Here is a 27,265-nt window from a genome sequence, read left to right as displayed (position 1 = left end):
TTGCAAAGTTAACATTTTTATTGAACTGAAATTGTTGTCGAACAACAGGGGCCACCACAGCTGCTGAGCTCGTAACAACTGAGAACTCCCGGTGACATTTTACCTTTGAGAACCCTGACATGTTTGGGGTGGAACAACTGAGAAACAGCGTAAATATAGATATATTTTTAACACTTCAAAATATTTTGAAATGAGCCTCACAGCCTTGCTCAGTTTTCAGGTTACAAAGTACATTGATAACATCTTCTGTTGCCTTCGTTTAGTAGTGTCAGTTAATATCCTTTCCCAAAAAGTTCCTCTCCAAGTGCCGGCTATAGTTTTTCCCCCGTCCAGTACACGTAAGAAAAGGATTTAGTTAACACTTAGGCAAGTAATAAACTGTAAGAACTTCAAAAGTAGTAAAGGCATATACCAAGCATATGGGCTCAACACTCACACTGCCAGAAAGACAATGACCTGGCTAAAGAGTTTCAGCCAAGTTCCAGAAGCAAAGACTGTGCTAATGGAAGGGGTAAGGCAACCAAGCAGTGTCGGAACTGATGGACCAGTGGTGTCTAAACCTCATTTCAACATCTTGCTTCCAACATGCAAGTATGTGTTTGGTTTGCATAATAAGGTGAAATACTTTAAGGGAAAAGAAAATTCCTATAAAGGTTAAAAGATCAATCAGAGATGAAGGAAAATTAATACTGAATTTTTACAGTCAATGCATAGAGCAATGATATAAACTGACTACACCAATTACTTTTTGGAGAGCAAGTACTGAACATCTATGACTACTCAGAGCTGAAGTTAACCCCTCTGAATTATTCCAAGGGAAATAAATAACCAACGAGATAGGAAATGAAATCCCCACGTAAAAAACAAAACCACATCTAGTTAATGTTCTTTTTGGTTTGTATTAAATCAGCTGTTCGTGCAATCTGGAGTTAACTTATGGGTGTTGGTAAAAATCTTCAAGAATGCTTCAAATTATTTTAGATGAAATGTGATGGAAAAATAACACAACTCATTCTCTCATCCTGACAATGCTGTTTTATACTTTTACTGTTTCTCTATCTCAAAAAAAAAAAAACCTAAATAAATTCTTCCACCACAGTAACTGATACTAAGTGGCCACCCATTCCTGCAGCAATTATTTGAGAGAATCCAAAAATCTTACAGTAGGAGATGAAGAATGATTATAAATATTTTAATAGGCTCATGCCCAGCTTCAAAAGGGATGCAGCTGCAGGTAATAGCAGATTCAGAGATTTATGACTCCCAAATTTGTGACTGATAGACATTTTGCAAGATCTGCCCACTGTACACAACAAACATCTAAATTAAGGCTTTTATAGGTAAGTGGTCAAGTGTATGGGTGTGCAATGCTGGATTTTCATAAAGCATCTCCAGCCTCCATTTTACCCTATTTGTAAACCAGAAGATGTGCTGATGTAGGTGGGTAGGAGCTCCAAGGACTGACAATTAACCAACTGAAAGGCTTGTTTGTAAACAAGTTCTGAAATAAGAGTTGGCAGTGAAACAATTGAGAGGGTGCCTCACATCATGTAGAGGGGAAAAATGATTTGCGCCTGCTGATAGGGACAGGTTTTTAAAAAAGCTGGTAGTTGAACTTCAGTTCAAGACTTGGAGATTTAGAAACCTAAAGATTTAGTGCTACATCCAAGCCAATGGTTCTCCCATTTTAGCTTGCAAAAGTCACCTGGAGGATACGTATGAAAATGCAGATACATGGGCCCTATACCCAGCGATTCTAATTCGGGCGATGGAAGTGGTCCAAGCACCTTGCTTTTGAGAAACACCGCTCCTAGCAAATAGCAGCACACAATCTTTGATTAAAAGGCCAAGATGTCCAAGAAATGACACCAATGAGGTCATTACCTACAGACAAATCCCTCAGGAGACTCCACCATAAAATGAGGATCAAATTTATCCCCAATTAGGTTTCCTTTCCTATGTTTTTTCAACTGAAAGTTTGAAATCAATGAACATTTAAAAATGATTGTACCAATTCTGAGGTAAAAGGAAGAGCACCAGGGATCTCAATGCTAAAAGAAATCGAATTCCCTAGGAGGTCCATACTACACAGAAATCAAATTTCCGCAGTAATGTTACAGAGTTATAGCGCACAGGGTCTTGTTGCATTCTTTGTATAGTTTGTACACTTTTACTTTATTATCTACTTTCCAGTTAATGTTTTAGAAGAACTCCAAAGAGAAAAGTTCATCTACATGCTCTCTCAGGTTTTCTAGACACCAACATTTTCTGGTTTACAACGATAAACAACAAAGTTATTTATTTATTTTTTTTGGATGCTGGAGACAAACATCTTTATTAAAGATACTACCAAAATTTTGGCAAACATTTCAAAACAGATTTGTAAACATAATGCTTCCCTTTTCAACTGGCAGCACTTTGAAACGACAATACGATAAGACAACACAACTTGAATCAACATTAGTTCAAAATCCTTATATTTTGACCACATAACTTATGTTCCCACATGATAAAACAAGTGATAGTTTAAACCAACGTCAACAGATAAACTCCATGAAATGAAAGTTTGTGCTGTTTGATGAATCACAGTATGTTATGGTTAAATATATCTGCTCTTTTTTATATTCCTGGCATCCAGGATGAAAAAAAAAATCTTTAAATATACATTTCATGTAGGTAATAGCTTCTTTGCATATCTCTCTTCAAAAAATACTTTATAGCAGAATATAAATAGGTTTACCTACACATTTAATTTTATAATTTTGTCCCAAAACTATAGATCTGTTTCATTTTCAAAACATATCGATTTCGCCCAACATTAATAAAGCTGACAAACTGTTGAAATGGAAATGCTTTTGTCTTCCACAATAGAAGTAGCAATTTGACAGAAAAAACAAACAAACAAAAAACCTACAGTAACACTCGTCAGTTGTTGAACCTGAGCGTTTGGCCTACGGAGAGTAGCAGCTTTTTTTCCTTCATGCACGCTCACATCCACACCACCTCTGCACACAGACAGGTCGAGCACACGCGTTCAGACGCTGGTAGGCCACAGTGTGCTTCCCACTGCTGTACTCAATTGGGAAGCAGTGTAGCTAATGATTAACCACACTATGTACACAACTAGCAAACACCTTAAGGCAACCATTGCAATGGGGGGTTAACTTGCAGGGCGGATTTACTGTTCTAGATCAAGTCAGCCTGTATATACATACACGTATGTATATCTACACACATACACGGGCTCATACACCTTTCTATTTCTTAACCCTCCAAAACAATGTTTTAAATTTTTTTTGTATTTTGTGCAAATTTCTAAAGATTCTACCATTTAAGGCAAAGAGTTTGCATTAAGAAAGGTCAGAAAATAGGCTTATGTTTATCCAAAAGCATTTCACCTTGTACATTACTGTTTTTTTTTTAAACACACATAACTTTGAGGTGTGGACACTGGATCCCCAATATCTAAAAAAATCATTTCTAATGACAAACACAAGTTTTTAAGGAAAAGAAAAATTGATTTGAAGTATAGACACTGGATCCCCAATATCTAAAAAATAGTTATTTCTATTGACAAACACAAGTCTTGAGGGAAAAAAGCAGCTTCAAAAATGCAGGGAAGCAAAGTAAAATGGAAAAAAAGAAAGCAACTCAAGTTTACTAATACTGAAACTTTCAACAGGCAAAGTTTCATCTTTTTAGAATCTTAGAGCAACTCATTTGGGATTTTAAATAAATAAGCTTAAGTTTATTCACATCTTCTGGTCCAAGCAGGGCTCTAGTGCCATGACTCTGCTTGCTGTTGGTCAAATTCACCTATTAGTCTTTTGATGTGAGCCAGCTTGTTATGAAGATACTCGCATCTGTATTTTTCTTCATGGTAATTGGGACTAGACTGTGGATGAAAAAAATAGTGAGGAATTAGGTTGAAGAATTTATAAAACTTCCCAACTACGGGTCAGAAAACCAACAGTGATGATAAGTACCTGCTTGATCTTCTGATATTCTTGTAAGACTTCTTCATGAACATTCTAGAAAATTGAAAATTAGAAATCAGAAGAGAACAACTGTTTTTTTTTTTTGGCAATATAAACAGCTAATACACACATTCGGCAAGGGTGTGGGAAATATTGACGATGGGAATGTAAATTGGTACAATCTTTAAGGAAGGCAATTTTGCAACTGCTATCAAAATAGAAGATGGAAAACTGACTCAGCACTTACACTTCTCTTTCAGATTTACTTGTGCCCGAGTGAAATGACGCGTGTACAAGGTTACTTGCTACAGCACTGTTTGTAAGGCAAAAGACAGTAAACAAAATCTAAATGGCCATCAAACCACACAAAGGAATACTAAGAAACCATTAGAAAAGGAGGAAGTGCTTTATGAACTTATATAAAAAATCCTCTAAGATGCATTATATAGTGAAAAAAGCAAAGTGATCAGATAAAAACTAGACTATTTGTGGTGAACCCGATGCAATCTATACAGAAACTGACATATAATAATATACACCTGAAATTTATAATAATGTTAAAAGCCAATATGACCTCAATAAAAAAATAATTTAAAAAAGACATTATAATGCAAAACAAAAAGCAAAGTGCAGAATGATTTATATAATTTGATATCATTTCTTTAAAGGGGGAAGGAATAATTATAGTCTAAGAATTTCATTACTTCTAAGATGCACATTTCTTCTCATTTTAATGAAATCAGATAATAAGGTATCATAGTTTAACTTGCTGGAACATAAGACAATGGTGCATCTTATAAATTGATGACTCTCAGATTCACTTAAATATGGTATATCTGTGAATTTGTTTGTGTATATATGTCTTATAAACACCCCCCCCCCCCCCCCCCCCCCCCCCCAGATCTCTGAAAGAATACACTGGAAACCAGTACTACTTGATTGTCTCTAGAGAGGGAAACCGGGTGGCTGAGGAAAATGGCTAACCCTTGTGTACCATATAATCTGATGTACTATGGATCTAAGGAGTTTCCAAATGCTTACATTTATTCTGCACAACTCTATAATCACCTCATTTTATGGATGGGGATTTCTGAAGATTTTGAGGCAAGTTAAGTAAGTCGCCCAACATCATACAAGTACTAAACAGTCGAGCTGGGAACCAAACCCAGGGAATCGGGCTCCGGAGCCTGCTCCTGATCACTAAGCAATCCTTGGAATTACAGTTTAGTTTAAATACAATCATAGTACACTGGTAAATAACTATGTAGGAAAAAAATCCCAAACCACCAAATCACGGACCTCTTGCACCCACAAACATCAACTCCTCTGGCAAAGTCTTCTATAACTCTAGGCACCTTGTTTAAAAGATTTAGGGCCACTAATAGAAGACATGATGAATCTCTAGGGCGCAGACACTCTCAGGCTGTGTTCCCCATTGTGGGAAAAGCCATCCATCATCTCACATAGGTTCCTGTCAGAACAACGGTAGTGGCCAGGCTGGAAGCACCATCTATGGCTGTGAAGTGTGACAAAGTTATCTGGCCTATATAAAGAGGGAAAGATTCCTTTTATCAATCCTTTTGCTAAGAGTTATGAGAACATTCAGTACACAGGTCAGGTTCCACTGCTCTTTATCAGCTGTAGCAATACTACCAATTAAAATAGGGAAGTAAAAACAGATTAATACCTGTTAACAAATGTCAATTGTTGAATAGCTGGAGGCACCAAGCTTTTCTTCACTTAAACATCAAACCTCTCTGGTATTAAGTCCCCTTTATATTCTATATCTTCTCTATTCTATGCCAGACTGAGGTTTTTAAAAAAAATACATTTACTTGAAATACCAGTTTTAGGAGATAGCACTAGATCTAGGAACTGTCGTCTGAGTTCAGTTGGCAATGCAATCAAATACTTCAATGAATCAAATTCAGTATTTTTTTCCTATTTAATTGTGTTTGGTACTTTTCTCAATATACTATATATCATATTATAGTAAATATATAAGTATATATTACATATTTTATACATATTATATTATATAAAAAATATAGTTATTTTTTCCACTGGCAAGAAATACAGGTTCACTGTGTTTACTTATTTTCAAGAACTATTTCAAATATTCAGTTTCCTAGCTAATTTTAAATGAAGAGAGGTCAGTCTGAGAGAGGACTTGCTCTGAAGGCTAGCAGGATGCCTGGGGATGTGCAGGGCAGAGAAAGAAAGAAGGTAAAATATGAAAATCAGTCCACCTAGGAACAAACGCGTTTACCTGATACTCTTTCGAGCCTGGAGAAAGGCGCTTTCGTTGCGCATCCAGTTTGATAAATCTTCTAGCTACAGTCTCCATTCTGGCATGCAAGGCTCTGTACTCATCGTACTCCGCATTGAAGTCATCCTTGTAATTCTGGCGTTGCTCATAGGAGACGATAGCAATATATTTACTAATAAGAAAAAAAGCAAAAGAGAAATGGAGAGTAGCTACAGAATAAACATAATGTACTAGTCTCAGATTTAAACCAAAGCTTTAGAAACTATATCCATGCATGTTTCCCTGGATTGAATGCTGCTCTGCCATTGTTTGCTGCCATGTTTTTCAAAGACCTTCCAGGTGAAATTATTCCACAGGAGAGCTTAGGCGCTTCAACGAAGGAGAGTAAATGTGAAAAAGACAGGGTGGCAACGGAATTAAAGTGCAACAGTGTAAAAAGAAAACAGTCACGCATACGTGGCTCCCTAAACCTTTCTCTACCCAAAATAATTATCACAATGGTGGCAGAGGCCAACCCATCTGTTATGAGTCACATGGAGACCTCGATTGGTAATGAGAAACCAGGAGGCTGTCATACAGTCACTAAGCGCTGAAGTCCCGCTCTCTCCGGACCTGCTGCTTCCTGAGAGGAGTCTGTCTTTTGGCTTTTCCCACCTGCTGACAGCAAGATGCCTCAGGCCCCTTTCCTCTATCCCTCTCCTCCCAGTTCTGATTAGGCAAATACATAAAATACAAAGGGGAAACTGTTTATCATTTTTTAAAATGAGAGCAGAAAAAAAAAGAAAAAAGGTATATTGCTTTAGTTCTTTTCAAGCACCTAAATGTCATACTATGTGTAATGGGAAGGCAGTGCTGGAGTACTGGTCTAATTTACTTGCTTAATAAAAATGCCACAAATCTGTTTTACTTTGGGGTGTGAATACTTCTAGGGACCTGGTGAGTAAAGGCCATTTTCCAGAGTGTCAGTTTATTCCGTGGTAAATTAAAACAGCATTTTCATATTAAAACAGAGTTACTATTATTTGTGGATCAGGGAACGGGGATCACAGCAGGGCCTGGCCTGGGTCTTTGCACTCTGTGCTTCTGTCACGGAATGTAAAATTCCCTTGACTTTTTGAGATAAAAATGAGAGATTTCAAAGCAATTTCAGGCAAGTGGCAGAAGCTTCAGAATGCCCCTGAGGGTACACATACACACTTCACTGCAGGAAAACCTGGAATTCAGTCCCCTCCAAAATGGTTTGAGATAACCTTACCAGTTTTATATAAAACGTGATAGCACAGATGCCTTGTTGGCATGTGAGAAAGTGATGCAGTGAGCAACCTTACTGTCTGCATTAATATTTTTATTCACTTTGAGTTAGTGCAGAGGTTTAATTTTCTAACTGTAATTGGGACAATAGTAGTAAGCTGCCTTGCTGGAGTCTTTGCTGCAAAAGGAGCACTGCCAGCCAAGCCGTGAGGCAGCCCTTTCCAGACTCGGGGCGTCCTGACTGCAGAGCAGAGGGAGCCCAGGGGAGAAAGAGGTTCTCGGGATAAGCAGACGTAAGCGAAATGGCTAAACGGATCATGAAACTCAGGTTCAATTTGTTACATGAAATACTCACCCTGCTTTCTCCAAATCACACCCGGGGCCACACCCTCAGTATTTTATTTAATAATTTCTTTAGGGAAAAACACCAAATGCGCCAACAGTCGTGTTGCTATTAGAGAAGATTGTTTATACTGGCATTTTAACGAAAATCATTCACTATTTTTAACAAAAATTGTTATGGTTCTACAGTTGGCTCTTAATGAAGTGATGGAATGAAATTTTAAACAGTTTGGACAATTCACAACCACAAGTAACAGAAGTATTCTTATTATATAAAAGTTAGGAATACTGTGGTTAAGTATGAATTATTCAGAGGCTGATCATTAAGGTTTTATAATATGTCCTTTTGGTTTTCTTATGAAGCAACTTAAGTTTAAGTTCTGTATGTTTGGTGATCTTTAGAAAATTTACTGTATTTATATACGACAATTTTTGGTTAAAATAAACTGCTTTTACTTAAATTAAGCAAACCATCACATAAGTTACATATTTTCAAGATTTTTTAAAAGAGCTGGAAACATGACAAACACACAGAAATGCACTGAGGCAGACGCAGCAAGCATCCTTAGATCAGCAGGTTGAAAACGAGCTTTTAAATACAGAATTAACTGATTGGCAAAACACAGCAACACCCTGAATCCAGGGGGAAACAGAATTATTTTTCAGTCTCCCCATAGGATTTTGTCAGATGTAACAAGTATACATCACTATTATAAAAAAGAGGAATTCAAAATCCGTCACAAGAGAATGAGAGCACGACAGTGCAGTTTATTTGAGGGGGCTGCCTTCCACAAGACTTTTTAAGGAGAAGTGGATTTGCAGTTGGAGAGGTGACCCACTCATCAGTGGAGCCAGGCGCCGTCCCACAGCTGACCCTCCCTGGGCCAACTTGGTGACGGCTGCTTTTCAAAGCCATCCCCACCCCCTGGCAAACTAAAACCATACACTACCTTAGATGAGAGAGTACTCAGCAGGATTTCTTGGGTTCCTTTTAGTTAAGAGATGTTAATCAGCATTATGGTTTCATGCTGTATCATTCCCCAATAAGTATAGCTTTCACACTACCGTTAAGCAAAAGTAACACATCTGAAGTATAAAATGTTCTCTACTCTGGAAATGAGCATTTCATGGGACGTGGAGGGCTAAACAGTATAGTTTAACTTTGTCTACCATGAGATGCTGCTAACAGAGGAAAAATGTCCATATAGCCCAGTTCCATTTTCCATTCTACACCAAGCTGTTTTGCACATTTGTTCATTTTCAAAGCTAGCTAGAGTCAGATCTGTTTGCTCTTTCACTCTCCATTTTTCCAGGCTCTTGCAACTTAATTATTTTCTTCTTACAGAAGCCTTTGAGTCTGTAAAAAAGCTAGAATTATGTGTCCAAGTTATAATTTCTGTGATAACCAGTTACAAAAATGTCCCCAGCTCAGCATTTAGCAACTTGTTGTCATAACAAGAAAAACATTATAACTGGTACTAATGTGAAATGATCAAATTGTGCTATTCTCTCCTCTTAAAATTAATTTGATGTCAGAGCTTTTTTTAAATGAAAATCAATCTACCTCTACTTTGTATTAACTGCAGAGGTTTAAGCACTTTATTGGTAATAAACTATCCCTTTGGGGGGCCCAAGTAAATGTCTGTGCATTGACAGACTGTCAGCTTTGAAGAGTCAGATCCCTGAAATCTGCCATAGTCAAATGCTGGACCTGGCCCCGGAACAAAGGGCAGGCGTCTCTATACTTAAAGGCCGCAGAGCTGAGCTCAGAGCAGGGGGAGGCACAACCTGCTCAAGCAGACAAGGGTGGATTTGGGACAAGCAGGCTTAATGGCAGCCTTTCAATTGCAGGGGTGGCTCCAGGACTCTATTTCTGGAACAACTTCTTTTCTGATTTGCAAATTATGGGAAAAGAATTTGCAAACTTTCTAAAATTAAACACTTCTCTCCCATTGGCAGACATCTGAACTTACATCAAATAATCTGGGAGTTCAATTGTTGAAGAAGGCTCCGTGGAGGCAGTGCAACCCTCTTTAACTCCTACAATGAAAAAAAATTCAAGCATTCACCAAACAGTATGGTTATAAAATGCCTATAATTCTAAAATAGATCAGAAACATCTGGAACACTTTTCCTCAAATTCTATTCTTCCATCTCAGTAAGCAACAGTGAGCAAGGAATACAATTGAACACGAACAATAGAGGCCCTATGACCAGCGCCAGCAGAACCGACGCCAGGCATTGAAAGCACCCTGGCTACTGCAGTGTCTGCACAATAAAGGAATTCCATCTTAACCCAAGGTCAATCTTCTATTCTTTCCACAACAGTTGTGGCATCTGCCCAGCAATTCAAAGATTGTGGTGGCAGATGCAGCCAGACAATGGGAGATACAAATTTTACATCAACATCTACTTTTCATAGGATTCAAACAAGGCAGATGAGACAATGAAGTCAGGTAGCAGACTGCTTTGGTCACTGTATTTTTACTGCTACTCTTTCTGTATGCACACAGTGGAATAAGTTTTCCCATCAGTTTAAAGTAATTTAAAATAAGTTATTACTGAATGCCAATTTACACTCCTCTAATCTCTAACCCTCATAATACCACACAGATTTGCTTTTTAAAATGACAAATAAACAGATAAATAAAGTGCCAGTCACTCAGGACTATGCTATGAAAGTGTGTAAAATCCCTCAGTATTCCATTTGTTTGAATGTACCATTTCCAGAGGGTATGTTTAGACTTTTTATTAGGGTCATTTATATCATTCAAAGTAGAATTAAACTTATAACTCAAACCTTAATTGTGCCTACTGGCAAAACATACATGTTCAATGCAAAACAAAAGTGACTATTTGATAATTCCTTGGTTTAGTATTTGAAATGACAAAGCGCACAATGAATTATGCAGACTCTATGGGCTTATTGTTCATGTGCATGTGCGCGCGTGTGTGTGTGTATTTAAGTCATGCTTGGGGAAAAGAGCTTGTTTTAACAACAGTCTGAGTCTTAAAGAAAAAGGCATCAGGTACAGGTCACCTGGCTTTGCCTTTGCCACAGACACCAGATAAGTTCCAATAGATGCAGGGGATGTGGGTCTGGATCTATCCTGTTTGTGATCATCTCAACTGGCTTTGAAAGGTACTACTTCCTGAGTGAGTGATTCAAAAGGACAAGGTCTGCTTCTCCAGGCCTCCAACTCTGAGAACATTCAAACTCTGCTGCAAGTCTCAACGTACTGGGATTCAGTCCTCCACTAGCCTGACTCAGGATGAAGGTGGGAAGTGTGGAAAGTGGGGCATTCCCAGGAACCCGACTTACTAACTCTGAACTTGAGGTTTTATTGCCTCTTGCCTTTTCCTGACCTGGTAAATTCAAGTACGATAGTGTTTGAGGGAAAGAGCTTACACTACCTCTTGGGCCACTACAGTACCATACCGATCTAAATATTTCAACAGATATGCTTTGACATGCAATACACTCAATCCACGTCAATAAAGGCACTGTATCATACCACTCTACAATCAAAGCTTCTCTCATATGATAAAAATGGTCAGTTAAATCTAAGGATTATAGACTTTCAGTGTTACAGGCAAATTACATAAGACAACACTCCTTAAACTCTATTCATTAAAGTAACTTTTCCAAAGTTATATTTTCCTGGGGAATTTTGCCTTAGTTACACTGGTTTAAAATTGGCAGCAATGCTAAATGATAGACTTGAATCTTCCATGTGCTGGCATGCAAAATACTAAGTTTTGGAGGACATTTTTTTTAAAGTAAGAAAAATCTAATTTTGTCATTAGGTTTTCAAGATCACTACACTTGAAGTAAGCAGTCTTTCTACTGATCAGCTTTTCTTTAGAGGTAAAGCATTATTTTAAGGTTCTTTAGGTCTCTAGATATTTGGCTTTTAAAGCTTCCAAAAGCTTGAAATGGTTAATTTTACTAATAACAATTAATGTTAATTTACTACAACAGTGTTCTCAAAATTGAAAAACATTCTTAAGATCTATCAAGCTAATCGCCAATAGCCTCGCATAAGAAGAATTGCTTTCATTCTGAATGATGATGGTGTCATGGATCTGTAAATGCAATTTTACCTTGCCTGTTTTATAAAGATTCTGACATTTCCTCTGTGCTAATATTAATTAAAGCAGGGTGACCCTGTTTCTTTCACAAAGAAGGAAATGAATATTTTTATTGCTAATTATGTGTGTGGTTAAATCAGTTCAAGAATGGCATATAATAGGTCATCTTGAGGTTGCACAATACCATTATGGGGAAAGAGCAAGAAGGTTCGTCTGCTAAAAGGGGGTCTCTGGACAATGACAGGGTCATTTTCAAATGCCATCATCTTATTAACAAATAGAAACCATGTTTAATAGCTAGCTAGAAAGAGACCAAAAATGACCGATGTAAAATGCAAGGAAAAATCTGCTCAAAAGCGCAATACTAAGATTAATAACTAAAGGGAAGTTTATCTGATAAAGAAGCATTACTGATTCTAAACAGCATAATCTCATACTCATGATTGTCCACTCTTCCTGTTCATTTAACACATCTAGTCGGCTTTTACAAATATAAAATACCTTCATTGGAATCCGGACTGGAGTCATTCAGCTTGGCAATTTCCTCTTCTCTTTTAAGGTCCTCTTCTTTTTCCTCAATCATCTCAATGTCGTGCTTTTTTATTTGGTCCTTTTCCCTGTGTTTTTTAGACTTCTTTTTGGACTTTTTGTGAGACATTGAATGGTTTTCTTCCATAGGCTTTGGACACTTTAGTAGAACTGAACCAGGGGGTAAGGTTTCCAGAGAAGTCCTAGAGGTATATTTGTCTTGCTGGTCCTCATAGACACTACCGTTTTGACTAAAACTGTCAACGGGTAGGTCTTGAGTCCCCCGGCCTTCTGGAGTGCTAGGGGAATTGGAGTTCGAGTTTACAGTCTGAGGAGGATTGGAGACGGGCAGGTGGGCTGAAGGTGGCGGTGGAGGGGTGGAGATGGCGGCAGCTGCAGGGGGCGGCGGGAGGCCTGTGGCCGACTTTTCACTGGTGGGATTCAAATGACCATTTAATGTTGGTGGCACTCTGTTTGTTAGGTGAGATATTCGAGCTTTTTTATTCATTAAAGGATCAATGAAGTCTGAATCTAAAAGCCGTTTCTGGAGGGAAAAAAAACAGGAAAAAAAATGAGCCAGTGTGCACTAAAATTCAGTACATGTGTGTCTGGTTACCATATGAACAACTAAGTAATTTTATTCATACTTAAGTTTATGGCCAGTGTTGTGTTAACCTTTCTTCAAGCTTAAGTAAAAAGGAAAAACAATCCACAGAAACAAAAGTGAAATAAATTTTCATGTCTAATGTGAAAAAGCAGAATCTGGCAAATAATGTTTCCTGGTGTACTTATACTTTCTGATCATACAGCCCCACCCGAAGTTCCTTGAGAGACTATGCCAATTTATGTGGATTATGCCATTCAGGAGAGTATTCAGTAGAAGTGGCGTCCTTCCTCTGCTGGCCACGGCTGACCTAGTTATAGTGAGAGGAGGAAGCAGTTTGTACCATTTCACTTGGTCAGAACTAACACGGGCAGGTAAAGGGCTATAAGCCTACATTTATTTAATCTCCTCTCATGTGCTAAGATGCTCCAGTTATGAATACTTTGGCTGTCGTTTATTATTTCACCTGTCTTAAGATGGGAATAGCCAGCAACTTCAGAGTAATTTCTCTAAATATCTCTATCATTGCTGAAATGCTATTCAATTTCCTCCCCCCACCTTAACAGATATCTCTTTACCGGATTGGAAAATAAATCTTAATAACTGGTCAATAAAACTGATATGGAATTCCTGTTTCAAAAATTCAAAAAATCATGCTAATATTAGCCCAATCCAGCAACAGCAACAATAATATTCAAATTAAAAAGGAAATTCAGACAGTTGAAAAGTACAAAGCATCCACCCAATAGAATACTGTGGCTTAAACTTCAGCTTGAAAGAAAACTAATAGTTAATCGTTCCATTAATTTATTCTATTTTCAATTTAGTGCCGTCGATTTGGCACCCAGTATATAATCAGATCAGAGTAGAAGCAGCTTCCTAGTAGCTGGGATTGAGAGGGAGGCTTCTATAGACAATGCACATGCAAGGATAGAATTGCTTTTATTTTGTTCCTCACAATAGGTTTCTAACATTTTCTGATGTGTGAATAGCCTTTTGCCCAGGGCAGGCTTACTGTTCACACATCTGTTGGGTCTTCCTAATCCTTGGGAGGAGTGTTTAGAGAGAGGAGCGCTCTCCAGCAGCACTGGGGTGGAGAGATCTGTCCCACTGTCAGTCCCAAAGATCAGGGAAACCGAGAGAGTTCAAGCCTGGCTGGGTCATCTGAGAGCCAGGTGGACAGGAACACTAACACTGCCCAGGATCTCCCCACCTTTTTCCAAGGAGGGTTGAATCTCTTGGGGGAAACTTTAAGCTAGAATGGAGTCTAATCAAATGGAGTCTAATAGATCTAATCAAAAAGTGTTTTAAGAAAACATGTATGAAAATAGCAGAGTTTTTTATTTGCTTATTATAAAAACATGTTTCCCCAAGAATATTTTACTGGAATACACTTCAGATAAAATTAAACATCTTCAATTTTCTATATAATCTAAGACTGGATATAGGACTGGTTAAGTCTTCTAGTTAGTGACCAAATGGAAAAGTAGATCAACCTTATAACAAAATGCAGACTTTAAAAATGGAACAGCAAGATAGACATCAAGTATTTTGACAAGCAGTGCCCTGGTGGAAAATGGTTCTGGGCTTCCAGGACCTGAATTTTAGACTGAGCTCTGCCATGGACTAGGTATATGACTTTGGGGAGGCAAGCTGTGCGGCTTCACTGGGCCTCATTTCTCTCATGTGTAAATCAGAGGACCCGATCTAGATGGCCCCTCAGGTCCGTTTCAGGGCCTTATATAATTTTATGAAATACCTGAGGAGAAGATGCAGTGTCTCTACTAGAACATACTGGAGATTCTGAACGGCTGGTGCTGGCAGCATTCTGAGATGGATTTAGTTTTCTGTAAAGGATACACATGTTCCAGTTATGGAGAGAATTTTTAAATGTTCATGATAGAAAGCTTACCCTTGCTTCTCTTTTCCCAGCTCAACACTAAAATAACGATGACTAAAATAATTACTTATTTGCATCATTTTTTTTTTTTTAAAGATTTTTATTTTTTTCCTTTTTCTCCCCAAAGCCCCCTAGTACATAGTTGTGTAGTCTTCGTTGTGGGTCCTTCTAGTTGTGGCATGTGGGACGCCGCCTCAGCGTGGTCTGATGAGCAGTGCCATGTCCACGCCCAGGATTCGAACCAACGAAACACTGGGCCGCCTGCAGCGGAGCGCGCAAACTTAACCACTCGGCCACGGGGCCAGCCCCTATTTGCATCATTTTTTAAACAAAAAGAAATAAAAAAAGAACTTACCTAGAGAGCACTGACTCTAATGACCGTCTGTCTATTTCATTGTATCCAGGCCAGTCTCTTTGAAGCTCTTTAAAAACATAATCCTTTAAGGTATACGAGAGGTCTTTAGGATTCAGATTGGCTACCTGGTACATGGCATGAAAACCAAGCATTAGATCTTTTTGCTATTTCCTAACCTAAAACAGGCAACCTTTGGATTTATCCTGAGAATAACTATAACAAGGGACTGCTAGTTTTGTATATGCCAGATCTTAATAAATGCTGTTTGATTTCATTTGGGGAATTAAAACTTTATATACACAGATGAGTATTTTTTTCCCTGAATATCCACTGCATTTGTCATATTTCTAATCAAATATGGCCCACATTAGGCAAAAAGTGAGGAAGATTCTTTTTAAATCAATTAGGCAAATTGTAAGCCCACATTAGGCAAAAAGTAAGGAAGATTTTTTTTAAATCAATTTTTTCTAGTCAAAGGAGTCCAAAACCCTTTTATGCTAACAACTTCATTATATACTTCTGGCCAATAACTCCACCACTTTTGAGTCACCATAAAAATTCTTGATTAGTTGTATTAAGTAGAAACCAAACAGTGCCCAAATGTTGGGTTATAAACTTTCCCTTCAGTAATCAAAAGAAATGATCTCCATAAACAGTATCAATTCTGATAACCGTGTGCCATTTTCTTGGCTTGCTAAACTTGCTCCTTGCAGCTGCCAGCTCTCCTGAAGAACCACTTATTCAAAGTCCTTGAAATTCCCAAAAACCAATAAACTGATCCATAAACCAAAATAACCTCCAAATTACTGTTATTAGTCAGCCAGTTTATTCCCAAATGTAATCTTTTGTTATCCCTTCACTATAATTCCTAGAGCGTCCAGGCCTAGATTCCATTAACAACACAAATGTACGGATTCACGTGCCAAACCAACAGTCATTTTTAAAGCCAGCAGAAAGGTATTCCTCCAGTCATTTCCTACTGGAATGGTCTTTTCTTTTTCTTTCTTTCTTTCTTTTTTTTTTTTGAGGAAGATTGGCCCTGTGCTAACTGCTGCCAGTCCTCCTCTTTTTGCTGAGGAAGACTGGCCCTGAGCTAACATACGTGCCCACCTTTCTCTACTTTATATGTGGGATGCCTACCACAGCATGGCTTGCCAAGCAGTGCTATGTACGCATGCGGGATGTGAACCGGTGAACCCTGGGCCGCCAAAGTGGAACGTGCGCACTTAACCGGGCCGGCCCCTGGAATGGTCTTTTCAATAACTCAAGTTCTTTCTGTGTCTTTTAAAAGTACTATCAAACACATTATGATAGCTTATGCTTTTCTCACAGCTCAGCTGAATACTAATTTAAGGTTAATGTTGTTAGAAAGTAGAAAATGGTAGGCTTATCCAAAAATTCGAATTTGCAAATAAGTTAACATGAGATAACCACCAGATTTCTCAGAGTGAAATAAATACAACAATCCTTAGATTCCCTGTCATCCGCGGCACCACACACACTAACCCCACCCCACCCCTTCTCTAGGCTTCTGTAATTGGACCGCTTCCTGGTTTCCTCTTCCTCCCTTCAGGATCTTTTTTCCTCAAGTCTCCTTTGCTCACTCCTCTTTATGTTGAAGTGCTCAGGACCTGTCTACTATCTTATTTTCTTCATTATCCCCATCTCCTAAGACTACTTCATTCAGCTCTAAGGTTTTCAATACCCAAACTATGTGCTATCTCCTAAATTATAACTCCAGTTCCACTGTCCTCTGAACACCAGACTTTTATATACGTAGCTACCTACCGAACATCTATGTCCACTTGGGTACGTCTGATAGACATCTTCCAAACAGAATGTATGAAAGACAGAATTCCTGATTCCCCTCCATACACCTGTTCCGTTTCCATCCCTCCCAATCTCAGTCAATGACTCAACATCCATTCATTGCTCCATTTAGTTGGTCTGGGGTGGAGTCCAGGCACTGGCGTTTTTTAAAAGCTCCCTAGGGGATTCTAATATACAGCTACGATGAGACTATGCTCTAGATTCTACCAAATGATCAACACTAAAGACACTCATGTCTCACTTGCCCAGGAGTTAAGTACACCTACATTTTAAACTATGTATGTATATCTGCATATACATAGTCTCATAACTACTGACATATGTCAATAGGAGCCCTCTGTGTGAAGTGCCTCTGCCATCATTTTGCCCTCTCATCCTCTAACCTAGAAGGTAATTACAACCTTTCTGGAGATTCAGTGGCCAAATATCTTGTGATTTGTAACCTGAACTTCCCCCTTCCCCAAATTAAGAAAACGAACACACATGCCCTCATCCTCACTTATTCTTTCATCCTGTCTTTTGAGCTCTTAAAATTGCTGTGTGACATATGAACTTAAATTGTTTCCAAAAAGTGCGCAAATGATTTAATAAAATTCTTGCCCATGATACCTTGGGGATTGTTTAACCCAGAACTGGAGATTATGGTTTCACTCTTGCATAACATTTAGTATCATGTCTTGAATGTAAGAGAGAATGGATGAAAAAACAGACTTACAAGTGTTACTCTTTGAATAGTAGATGAAAATCTGTAGGGTTTTTTTTTAATGATGAAATTTAAGAACAACTTTGGAAATGTTACTGCTTTAGAAAAAAATAAAGAAAACAGATGGACTACTTATGGTGTTTTTAAATGCTAATCAACATTTACGGCCCAAAATCAGTATGAAAAATACAGGAAGTTATAGTCTGACAAACCAGTGATTTTAAAAAATTAATGACTGACTTTTATACTTAAGCTTGCGATTATAAGGAACTGATCAGAGCTGATGCTTTACACATTCATGTCCTTTGATGACAAGAAGTGACTGATCTCAGCATACCCAATGGCAGAAAAAGGCAGAGTCATACAGGCAGCAAAGAATACGCAGGGCAAGACACCTTCTAAACTGTTAACAGGCAAAAATATTCTAGCTTATCCAAAGACTGATAAAAATACACTGCATAACTTCACGATCTACACCAACAAAAATTAGTTTAGGTAATTCAAGACTAAAAACAGGCAACAAAAACTTCTGGCTTACTTTTTTTTATGGAATTTCAAGGCAAAATTTGTTTAACCCAAATGAAAATAATGACTCAAAATTTTAATTTTTTTAATTAATTCAAAAGCCTCTGACTTATAAAACCTAGTATAAATGATCATATTTAGTTCTTATTAAATGTTTAAAGCAAGTTGATTTAACTTAACATTCAGTAGTTATATTTCATATATAATTGATCAAAATGATCCTGAAATTTCTCTACCCCAATAAGAATGATAACAACAACAAGCCTTCTTAATGAACTTCTCAACAAGAAGGTAACCGGAAGGAACTCTCTCCAGCTGTCCTCACCTGCTGCAGAATTGCTCCGAGGGAGTTCTTGTCTTTTTGATTGACACCATCTTTCTGCAGTCGAGCCAGCAGCTCAGGTTTCTTGTAGGCCTTCAGTGCCAGCAAGTGAATCACTCTGTCCCTATATGGCCGCTGAGAAACACTGCTGCTGCCGTGTGTCTTTCGAATCGTATTTGCAGGGTTCATAGGGGTTGACCTTTTCCTCTCAGGCACTGCATCTGAAACAGCTTGAGGCGCTTTCCGAATTTGCACTCTCTTCCCTAAAGTCCAGTGGAAATGACACTGTTACACATTTGTGGGTAATAATATAATGAGCATCTCAGTTTCCACAACTCTGATTTAGGTACCTCTTCATTTCTGAAGGGAATAAACATCACTTTGTTTCAGTTTTTACTTTAAAGAGATAGGCAAACAGAAAGCGGTCTGAATAAATGGCCTAAAATATGAATTAGCAATTTTTTGATGGAATCATTTATTGGAATAAATATGTATTATAGAAGTATTTTGGCGAATTAACTACACATGGATAATAATAGTGACACACACCATAGGAACAGACTGGAAATTTTAAGGTTGTAGGTATTTGAGGTTAAATGGAAATAAACTGATTTCCATGCTCACCTGTGCTATTTACAGAACTTAAATGCACATACTACATGTCATTTCTTTGGCAGACATGAATATAGCGAACAAGTGGAATGTGAGCAACACCTGTTGTTCCTCACTAAAAACACACTCCTGGCTTAGCTGGGCCACTGCCTTAATAATTTCAGATTCAGAAGCCACAGAGAGGGGAGTCAACATCTACAAGGGTATCCATGAGAGAGATTCCTTTTCAACAGGCCATAATGAATTTTAGGAGTCAAAACAGCAAAAAGAGACAAAACCAACGAACCAACAAAACCATCTCAGAGGGCCAGACAAGCAGATCCTCTTGGTCCTCAGACCACACAGATGAGTTACAGGAATGGGGAAGGCAAAAAGGCCCTCACACCATTCCCATACAGACCAGTGCCATTCACATAATTAACCACTTTCTGCTTAGACTTAATACTGACAAGTGTTTGGCAAGTGGCTACTTCCAGAAAACATTGTGGGCTGAAGTGACCTAGATATTATGTGGATGTGCGAAACCACCAGGACACGGCTGGTCACTGACAACACCTAATAACAATTCCTTATTGAAGAAACGGAAATTAGAATAAAACTGTGTAAGACCCTCATTTCATGATCTCTGAGGTGGAATCTTATAGCTCATTTAGTACACTCTAAGCCCTTAACTCTATGCCCTCTGGTTAAAGAGGGGGAAGAACTGGTAATGACATACAATGTGGGGCAACTGCACTGGGGACAAAACTCAAAACTGGAAACAACGGTAAGAGTCATCTCTTTAGTGCTGTGGTCTGGGGTAAAAAGAGCTTAATGGGGGGAGCTTTACTGAATAGTAATTCTGTCCCTGCTGGGCTCCTGAGGCCTGGCCAGAAGGGCTGTTTGACACCATCCTACCTAGAGTAAAGGAGAAAGGATGAATGATCTCACTGGCTCTTATACTTCCTTACTATCTGGACATAACTAATTGCAAATATCAGATCAAAATATTGCACAACAAACGAACTCAACATGAAAGAGCCTGCCCAATGATAAGAAAAGCTACAAAACTAAGGTACAATTAGTTTTAGAGGTTTAGATCTGGTTTCTGTATTTTTCTTAGACACAGCTAGATCAATGTCAGATGGGCAGGTAACGAATATTTATCAGCACCAATTATGTGTTGAGGGGGGCACTGTGCTAATAGCTTTTATACACACCAAGTCTCACAGTAACCTGATGAGGTGGGCATCGGTCCTGTTTCACAAATGAGAAAATTGGGGCTTTCGATGAGATACGCTAAATGGTAAGGTTTAGCATTTGGAAAGTTCTGTGATTAATATCCAAGTTTTCCTACTTGTAGTACTTTGTGGGACAGGCTTTATGAACAAACGCCTATGTCCACTATTGCTTCATGGTAGGCTGCAAGCTCCCTGTGGTTAGGGCTGTGGCTGCTTTGCCCATCAGCAGACCTGGAATCAGTATGTGATGACTAGCAAAGAGTCAGAGTGATTAACAGCAAGAGAGTAAGTAGACAGCAGAGGAGCCAGAATCAATGCAGCCCGTATTTTCTCACGTTGCTAGGCTGCCAGAGTCTGAAGACACATTGAAATTTCTAACATGGCAAATGCACACCTTCCTATCCATCATTTCTCAGTTGCCATAGTGTTAACAAACAGTACTATTCCTTGAAATTTTAATAGGAATTTGTGAGGAAAAAAATAGAGTCAGGGTCACAAAAGTTTAGGAAATGCTATAAATTCCACGTCCTTCTCCCTTTTGAAACCTGTTTAACTTACTCTTCCCCAACCAAGCTGACTGTGGAGCCCTTCCTCCATTCACTCTCTGGGAAGTGGGATGGGCAGAGAATTTTTTTAGCTAAACTCACACACACGATGATAGCTCATTTAGGATTCAAGCAAGCAAGGAAGGCAAATAAAAACAAAACTAGAAAGGGACAGTATTATCACTGTGTTCCAGGCTGCCCTACCTCTTCTGTCTGACCCACCTCTGATCCTCAGTCTCAGGAGAGCCCCAAGGTCTCCTGAGTTTACCCCCACCCATCCCTGAAGTAGGCATAGGGCAGACAAATAACGGAGGCTCACTTCACCCTTAAGAGAGGTGTAAATATGATGCTTGACAAGAAACTAGCATCTGGTCAGGGATATGACTGGAGCCTTACCTGGGGCCTAACGCTAGGCTGCCATCAGTCCCTGAATCTCCTACCCCCAAAACTCACTTCCCTTTACCTCATTTTTCTTTTAAACAGCCAGTCATGGGGTAACCCATTTCTTTCAAATGATGAAAGAACAATCCGGCCACACTGAGCCACTGAGTTTTATGCAAAGATCACTTGCTCACTGTCTCCCCAGCAATTTGTGCCTATTCAACCAGGAAGGAGTCCTCTGGTTTAAAGTAAGTCAGCTTAAAGATGAAGAAAACATCAGTGCTCTATGAGTGGTTACTGAATTGAGATGCTAAAGAAAAAAAGTAAAGCAGGAAAATGTCAGGTTCAAAGTTGGCAGAAGAAAGGCTTTATTGTTACTTTTTACATTTGTCTCAGAAAAGCCCTTTTAATAAAGCCTGTGGGAGAACCTAATTCTCCTCCCAGACCCAACTGCTAATCAATTCCCTGGGCTCTTTATATAAACAGCAGCAGTGGGTCCGGCAGGGATGGGTAATCTGGGACTATATCTGAACCGTTGTTTCCTAACAAGGAGTCCACTTCTAGCTTCTCCAATTAATATGAGGTGGTAAAAGTACTGTCCATCTGTCTAATGGCTCTCGGTAAACAATCTGAAAGGAAGGTGTTAAAACAGTACAGCAGACAGAGCAGGCACTGCAGCTGTCTTCTCCAGTTGTTCTTCTGTTCTGTGGAACCTGACCAAGAAGCCCTGGCAACACTGACCCAAGGCTTTAAAATACTGTCAGGACCTTGATGATGGTGTGACTCCATCATGGTTTAAATACATAATCCATTGCAGCGGACTCCATCTCCACTGTCTGGCGTTTGTGATCACTTCTTCAAAGGATTTACTATCAAAATATATAATTTACTGTCAAAAACAGTCACAAAATGTTAGAACTACAAAGGACTTTAGATGTTATCCAGTTCAAACACCCCTTATTTAATATTTGAGAAAATTAAGGCCTGCAGATGCAAAGTCCAAGGTCACTCAAACTTGTACTAACTCCTCAGAAATAAGGACGATGGAGGCAGAAGGTGGGAAAATTGGGGACAGAAACATAGAATTAGATTGGTTGGGTTATTTTATACACCTAATATTGGCATGTATAAAAATTTGCAATTCAACAAAATTCTGGAATTTAGGTAGGAGTCAGTGAGGGAAACTGGAAGCAGTGGTGATTAGTGACTTTTTTTTTTAATGAAAGGGAAGGATTACAACAAGCCAATAATGCTTATTACCACTGATATAAACGCCACAACTAGAAGTGGAAAAATTACTGAAAAAATGATAATAATGTTTTCTGGGTTAAAGCCTCTCTGGCTCCTCTCCAGGCAGAACAGGCTTTGTTTGTTTTTCAGCCCACAGGAGGACTGCAGCAGCTCACATTCCCAGCGGACTAGGCCAGGTGAACCCTAGGAGCAGTCTCCACCCTCCTAAACTTGGCCTGTGCTCTAACTCGGCTGACAGTGGCCTGGCCTGGCGTTATGCCACCAGAGCCCCACAGTGGGACAGCATTATTCCCATTTGTCCTCTGCCCAGGCTGACACTGTTGAAAGAAACCTTGTTCTGTAGAAACCTCTAAGCTGGTGTGCTTTTGGTATTATTTTATATGTTATATTAAAATAATGAACTAAAGAGGTATCTCCTATTGTCTTAAGAAAATACAACTTGTTATTGAGGCCAAACCCATATCATTTGCTATTTCTGATACCAACAACTTGCTATGTAAAATGGAGAGGTACTCATAACCTATCTCATACAGTGACTGTGAGATTTAGGTGAGTAACTACAGGTAAAGTGCTAACCAGTGCCTCATGCATGGCAAGCAGTCAATAACTGCTGGGTAATATTAGAACTGAAGAGTGACTGACTAGCATTTTAAAGAACTGAATGAGTCAGATAGTTTTGAGATACTGAAAAAAGGCAGAAAGTACACACTGAGATGCTCAGAAGGAAAGAAACATGGTAAAGGACTGGCAATAGATAAGGTTAAAAGAAAAAGATCAAAATGTGTCATAACAAAGAGGAGGAAAAATCAAACACAAACATAAAAGCCAATCAGGATACTAGTCTTTTGCTCCCCTGTATTCAGAATTGATCAGACTTCTCCTAAGAGTAGCATGTCCAGTTTTGAATTTTGAGGTGAAGAATTAGAGGCAGTCCAGAGGGGAGTAATAAAAATAATTAAAGGGTTGGGATACAGGCCATATTAAGAAAAGTTAAAAGGAGCTGGGGTTATTTGACCTAGAGAATAAAGGCTGAGGAGGTTAACGACAAGATTTAAGACCAGAGAAGAACACTGTGCTGTGATGGTAAGCAGCCGGGGCACTGATGACACAGCACAGAGGAAAAGGCTAAACAGAGACGAGGGCTAGTAGAGATCACTGCAAGGTCTCGAGGCAGGAAGAAACGTGTGCGGAGAGGGCAGCCAGCTCTTCTTAGAATGGTGTAGATATAACATGGGTCAGATTTAAACAGATAACCCCAAATTTTATGTGGTCACTCCCCAAAATGTATATAAATTGTTTGTAGTACCTATAGAAACCCTGCAAGTTCTAAAATTCCTGTGCCACTAGGGAGTGTATAGTCTATGGGATTCTGGGTGCTGAAAAGTCTGCTGTACAAGCTGTGAATGAGCTGTACCTGACCCTATCAAAACAAACAAAAATATGTGAACAGAGAGGACACCCAAGGATCACTCAATGGAAAAGTACAATAATCATGGCTGATTTTCAAGCTTTGGAATAAATCAAGGTAAGTGGTTTCAGCTATTTATATTGGGAGGAAAAAAAAATCATTTTGATGGCTTGAGTCTTCTATTCCTTTGTCAAATAAACCAGTCTGTCTCACTCTTTATAAAATGGTGGTACAGGACAGAGGGAAAAAAACACTTTCAAGCAACAAGGACAGCAAATTCATAGTTGGTACTTAAATTTAAATGTGGCAGATCCTGTGCATTTTAAAAACAGTTTAAGATTTAGGCAGAGAAAGTTAATTAAGTTACTTGTGAGGAGAAAGGAAGGAGGTTGGAAGTTGTTACCTCACTGAGCAGGAAAGTGAAAAATCCTCACTGCTGGTAACTTACTGGGAACTGGGCCCTGTGGGTACAGATGCCTGGGGAAGCCATGAATTGTTGTTAAACCAAACTAAATGTATCTAAGCTAAGCCACCAAGTCCCAGGAGCATTGGCTTTGTTCCAAAGAAATACTTATTAAGGATACTAGTGGAGCTTCTCAAAGCTGAATGTATGGTAGCTGGGTCAACAATGGGAAAATAGAGAAGTAGAATTATACCAAACCACAGAAAGATGTTAAGGGATTTGGTTCTTCAAGAGACTGTTTGTGAGAATTTATGTTTCCAAATAAGTATTCTTTCATCATTTATTATCCAGTGACTTGTATTATTAAACTGACTAAGGCCTCAAAAAGCTCATTTGCACTCTTGTAATTCTATTATAGTCATGCTCTGCATAACAATGTTTTGGTCAATGACAAACCGCATAAGATGGTCCCATAAGATTAGTACCACACAGCCTAGGTGTGTAGTAGGCTATACCATCTAAGTTTGTGTAAGTACACTCCGTGATGTTTGCACAATGACAAAAGCACCTAGGGATGCATTTCTCAGACTGCCTCCTCGTTGATAAGCGACACATGACTGTACTGTTAGCCACTGTGAATCGACCCTAAAATGGATAGGGTCACTGCTCATAAAGGAGAGACTCATCTTGCTAGTCTGATCTTACTTCCCTTCAATCTGATGGATATTTGAGTGAGCTGATGATAAAGATGTAGCGGGTGGGGCAGGCTCTTAATTAATGAATAGATGAGGATGAGGATCCATAAACGACATCATAATTGAGGTACCGAAGAAGCATCACTCTAATGCTTTGCTATAAGCACAGTTTATAGTTTTGCAATAAAAATTCCTTGTTGTATAAAGTTCCTCTGAAAACGTAAGCAAAACCTGCAAGGTTATCAACTCATAAATTCTACTCAGACTTTATTGTAAAAATAACCCTACGAAAGTGCAAAACAAGAACCATACTGTCCATCATTGAAATTACATCATCCAGTGACAAAAAACACAATGGTACCACTATTACAACCTCACAAGTAAAGTAACTTGACCAGATCCCAAGATTATAAAATAATAACAAATAGCCAACAGAGGATTCATGATTTATAAAAGAAGTAAAAGTTTTAAATCTGTTCTTTAATTAATCAGCAGTCTGAAGAAAATAAATGACTTCTGACCATATTATCCAAAATGTTCTGAAAACTAATTTCTGTTTTCTCATTGAGTTAATATTACCAGTATTTACCGATAGTGATCTTGAATTATTCCCATCAATCAGCGAGAAGGAGAAAGGTATCTATACAAACCTACATATGGTCCACCGGGTTTGATAACTTTTGTGCTTCGGTTGCGAGATTCCTCCTCTGCCTGGGTCATTCTTTCTCGTGTCATCTGATACGAGTCGTTTGTTGCACACACTGTAATTTTATCTTGTATAAATCCCAGGCAATTGAGCTGGGAGGCTCCAGAGCTGACAAGTAAGATGGTGGCTTTGTTAGAGATGCCCCTCATTTTGCACAATAAAGGCAAGCAAGAACTGTGTAATCCTAAAATCAGCAGCCCAAATAATAGCTTTGTAATCCTAAAATAACTGATATTATTATTAATTTTTAAATGTAAAGATTATTTAAAACATTTAAGTTCCTCCTCTTCATTTCATAGCACACTTTTTTTCATATTCTGAATAGAACAGGTGAAATGAGTTCTTAAGAGACCCAATCTACAAAATTTTGAAAAAAATCAGTATCTGGAGTAAAGAGTCTCGATGGGCACTGTAATTCTACTTTCATTTAATAGTCAACTATTTCTAAGAATTATGTACCACTGATACAAGAAATGTTAAAAGTTTACTTTTAGTGGAACCATAATATGCATGTTTTAGAACTGACTAGATGAAACAGACCTGCCAAAATTTTTAAAAAGATACTAATTTTAATGCTAAAATACTGCCAAACATTAAAACTTACTTTATTATTATTAGCCCAAAGATCCTAAACATTTGTAGAATTTACATTTACCACTTTGTTAAATCTCTATGTAAGATGACCTATTTATATAGCAAATATTTAAGAAAATACTAGACAGATTTTTGCAGAAATATTAAAAGAAACTTTTATTTAAATAATCACGAATATAACATTAGCCCAAAAGATGGCTCTGTTTCAAAGTATTAACGCTAAGATGAGGGGATGATGGTAACAGTTATACTCATATTTTAAAAAGTGATTACTATGGCCTTAAAACAGACTAGAATATAAAAGTAATGAAAATGCCATTGCAGCTCTGATATTTCTATTTCCAAACTTAATTCGAAATAGCTTTGTTATGACGCTAAAAAATAAGAGTTGATAAAACTTTGGTAACTTACTAGAAACTGTCTGTACAAATGCTGTTTTTAAAAGATCACTTCATTCATTTCATAAATATTCATTGGGCAAGAACTGCATGCCAGGCAATGCGTGAGGTATACAGGGTGTGACAAGGACTAAGACAGATGTGGTCCCTCCTTCAATGAGCTCTCTGCCTACCGGGTGAGAAGGATGAGCAAACTGGAAATTATAACCGAGTGTGACGAATGCCACAGGGGAAGGGAACCCCCAGGAAGGTACTTCACCTGGACTTGTGGGTGAAGCAAAGGCATCCTAGAGGAAGTGATGCCCGAGCTGATTTAGAAGGATGACCAGACAAGAGGGAAGAAGGATAGAAGTG

The 27,265-nt window shown here is 38.5% G+C and overlaps 1 protein-coding gene across 1 annotated transcript in view; it reads right to left on the bottom strand.

Moving 5' to 3' along the window:
• ELL2 (elongation factor for RNA polymerase II 2) overlaps positions 1 to 27,265 on the bottom strand; it is a 74,210-nt gene continuing 46,945 nt past the window's right edge. The window contains exons 4-12 of the mRNA XM_023617951.2: positions 25,864 to 26,027; positions 18,702 to 18,961; positions 15,319 to 15,443; positions 14,823 to 14,910; positions 12,433 to 13,003; positions 9,813 to 9,879; positions 6,247 to 6,418; positions 3,987 to 4,031; positions 1 to 3,895 (exon numbers count right to left, since the gene is read on the bottom strand). Of these exons, the coding sequence (XP_023473719.1) occupies positions 3,779 to 3,895; positions 3,987 to 4,031; positions 6,247 to 6,418; positions 9,813 to 9,879; positions 12,433 to 13,003; positions 14,823 to 14,910; positions 15,319 to 15,443; positions 18,702 to 18,961; positions 25,864 to 26,027 (1,609 nt within the window). The 3' untranslated portion in view covers positions 1 to 3,778. The remainder of the gene's footprint in view (positions 3,896 to 3,986; positions 4,032 to 6,246; positions 6,419 to 9,812; positions 9,880 to 12,432; positions 13,004 to 14,822; positions 14,911 to 15,318; positions 15,444 to 18,701; positions 18,962 to 25,863; positions 26,028 to 27,265) is intronic.

This window comes from Equus caballus, chromosome 14, assembly GCF_041296265.1.
Source record: "Equus caballus isolate H_3958 breed thoroughbred chromosome 14, TB-T2T, whole genome shotgun sequence".
Lineage (NCBI taxonomy): Eukaryota > Metazoa > Chordata > Mammalia > Perissodactyla > Equidae > Equus > Equus caballus.
This window is presented reverse-complemented; position numbering and strand designations above follow the sequence as displayed.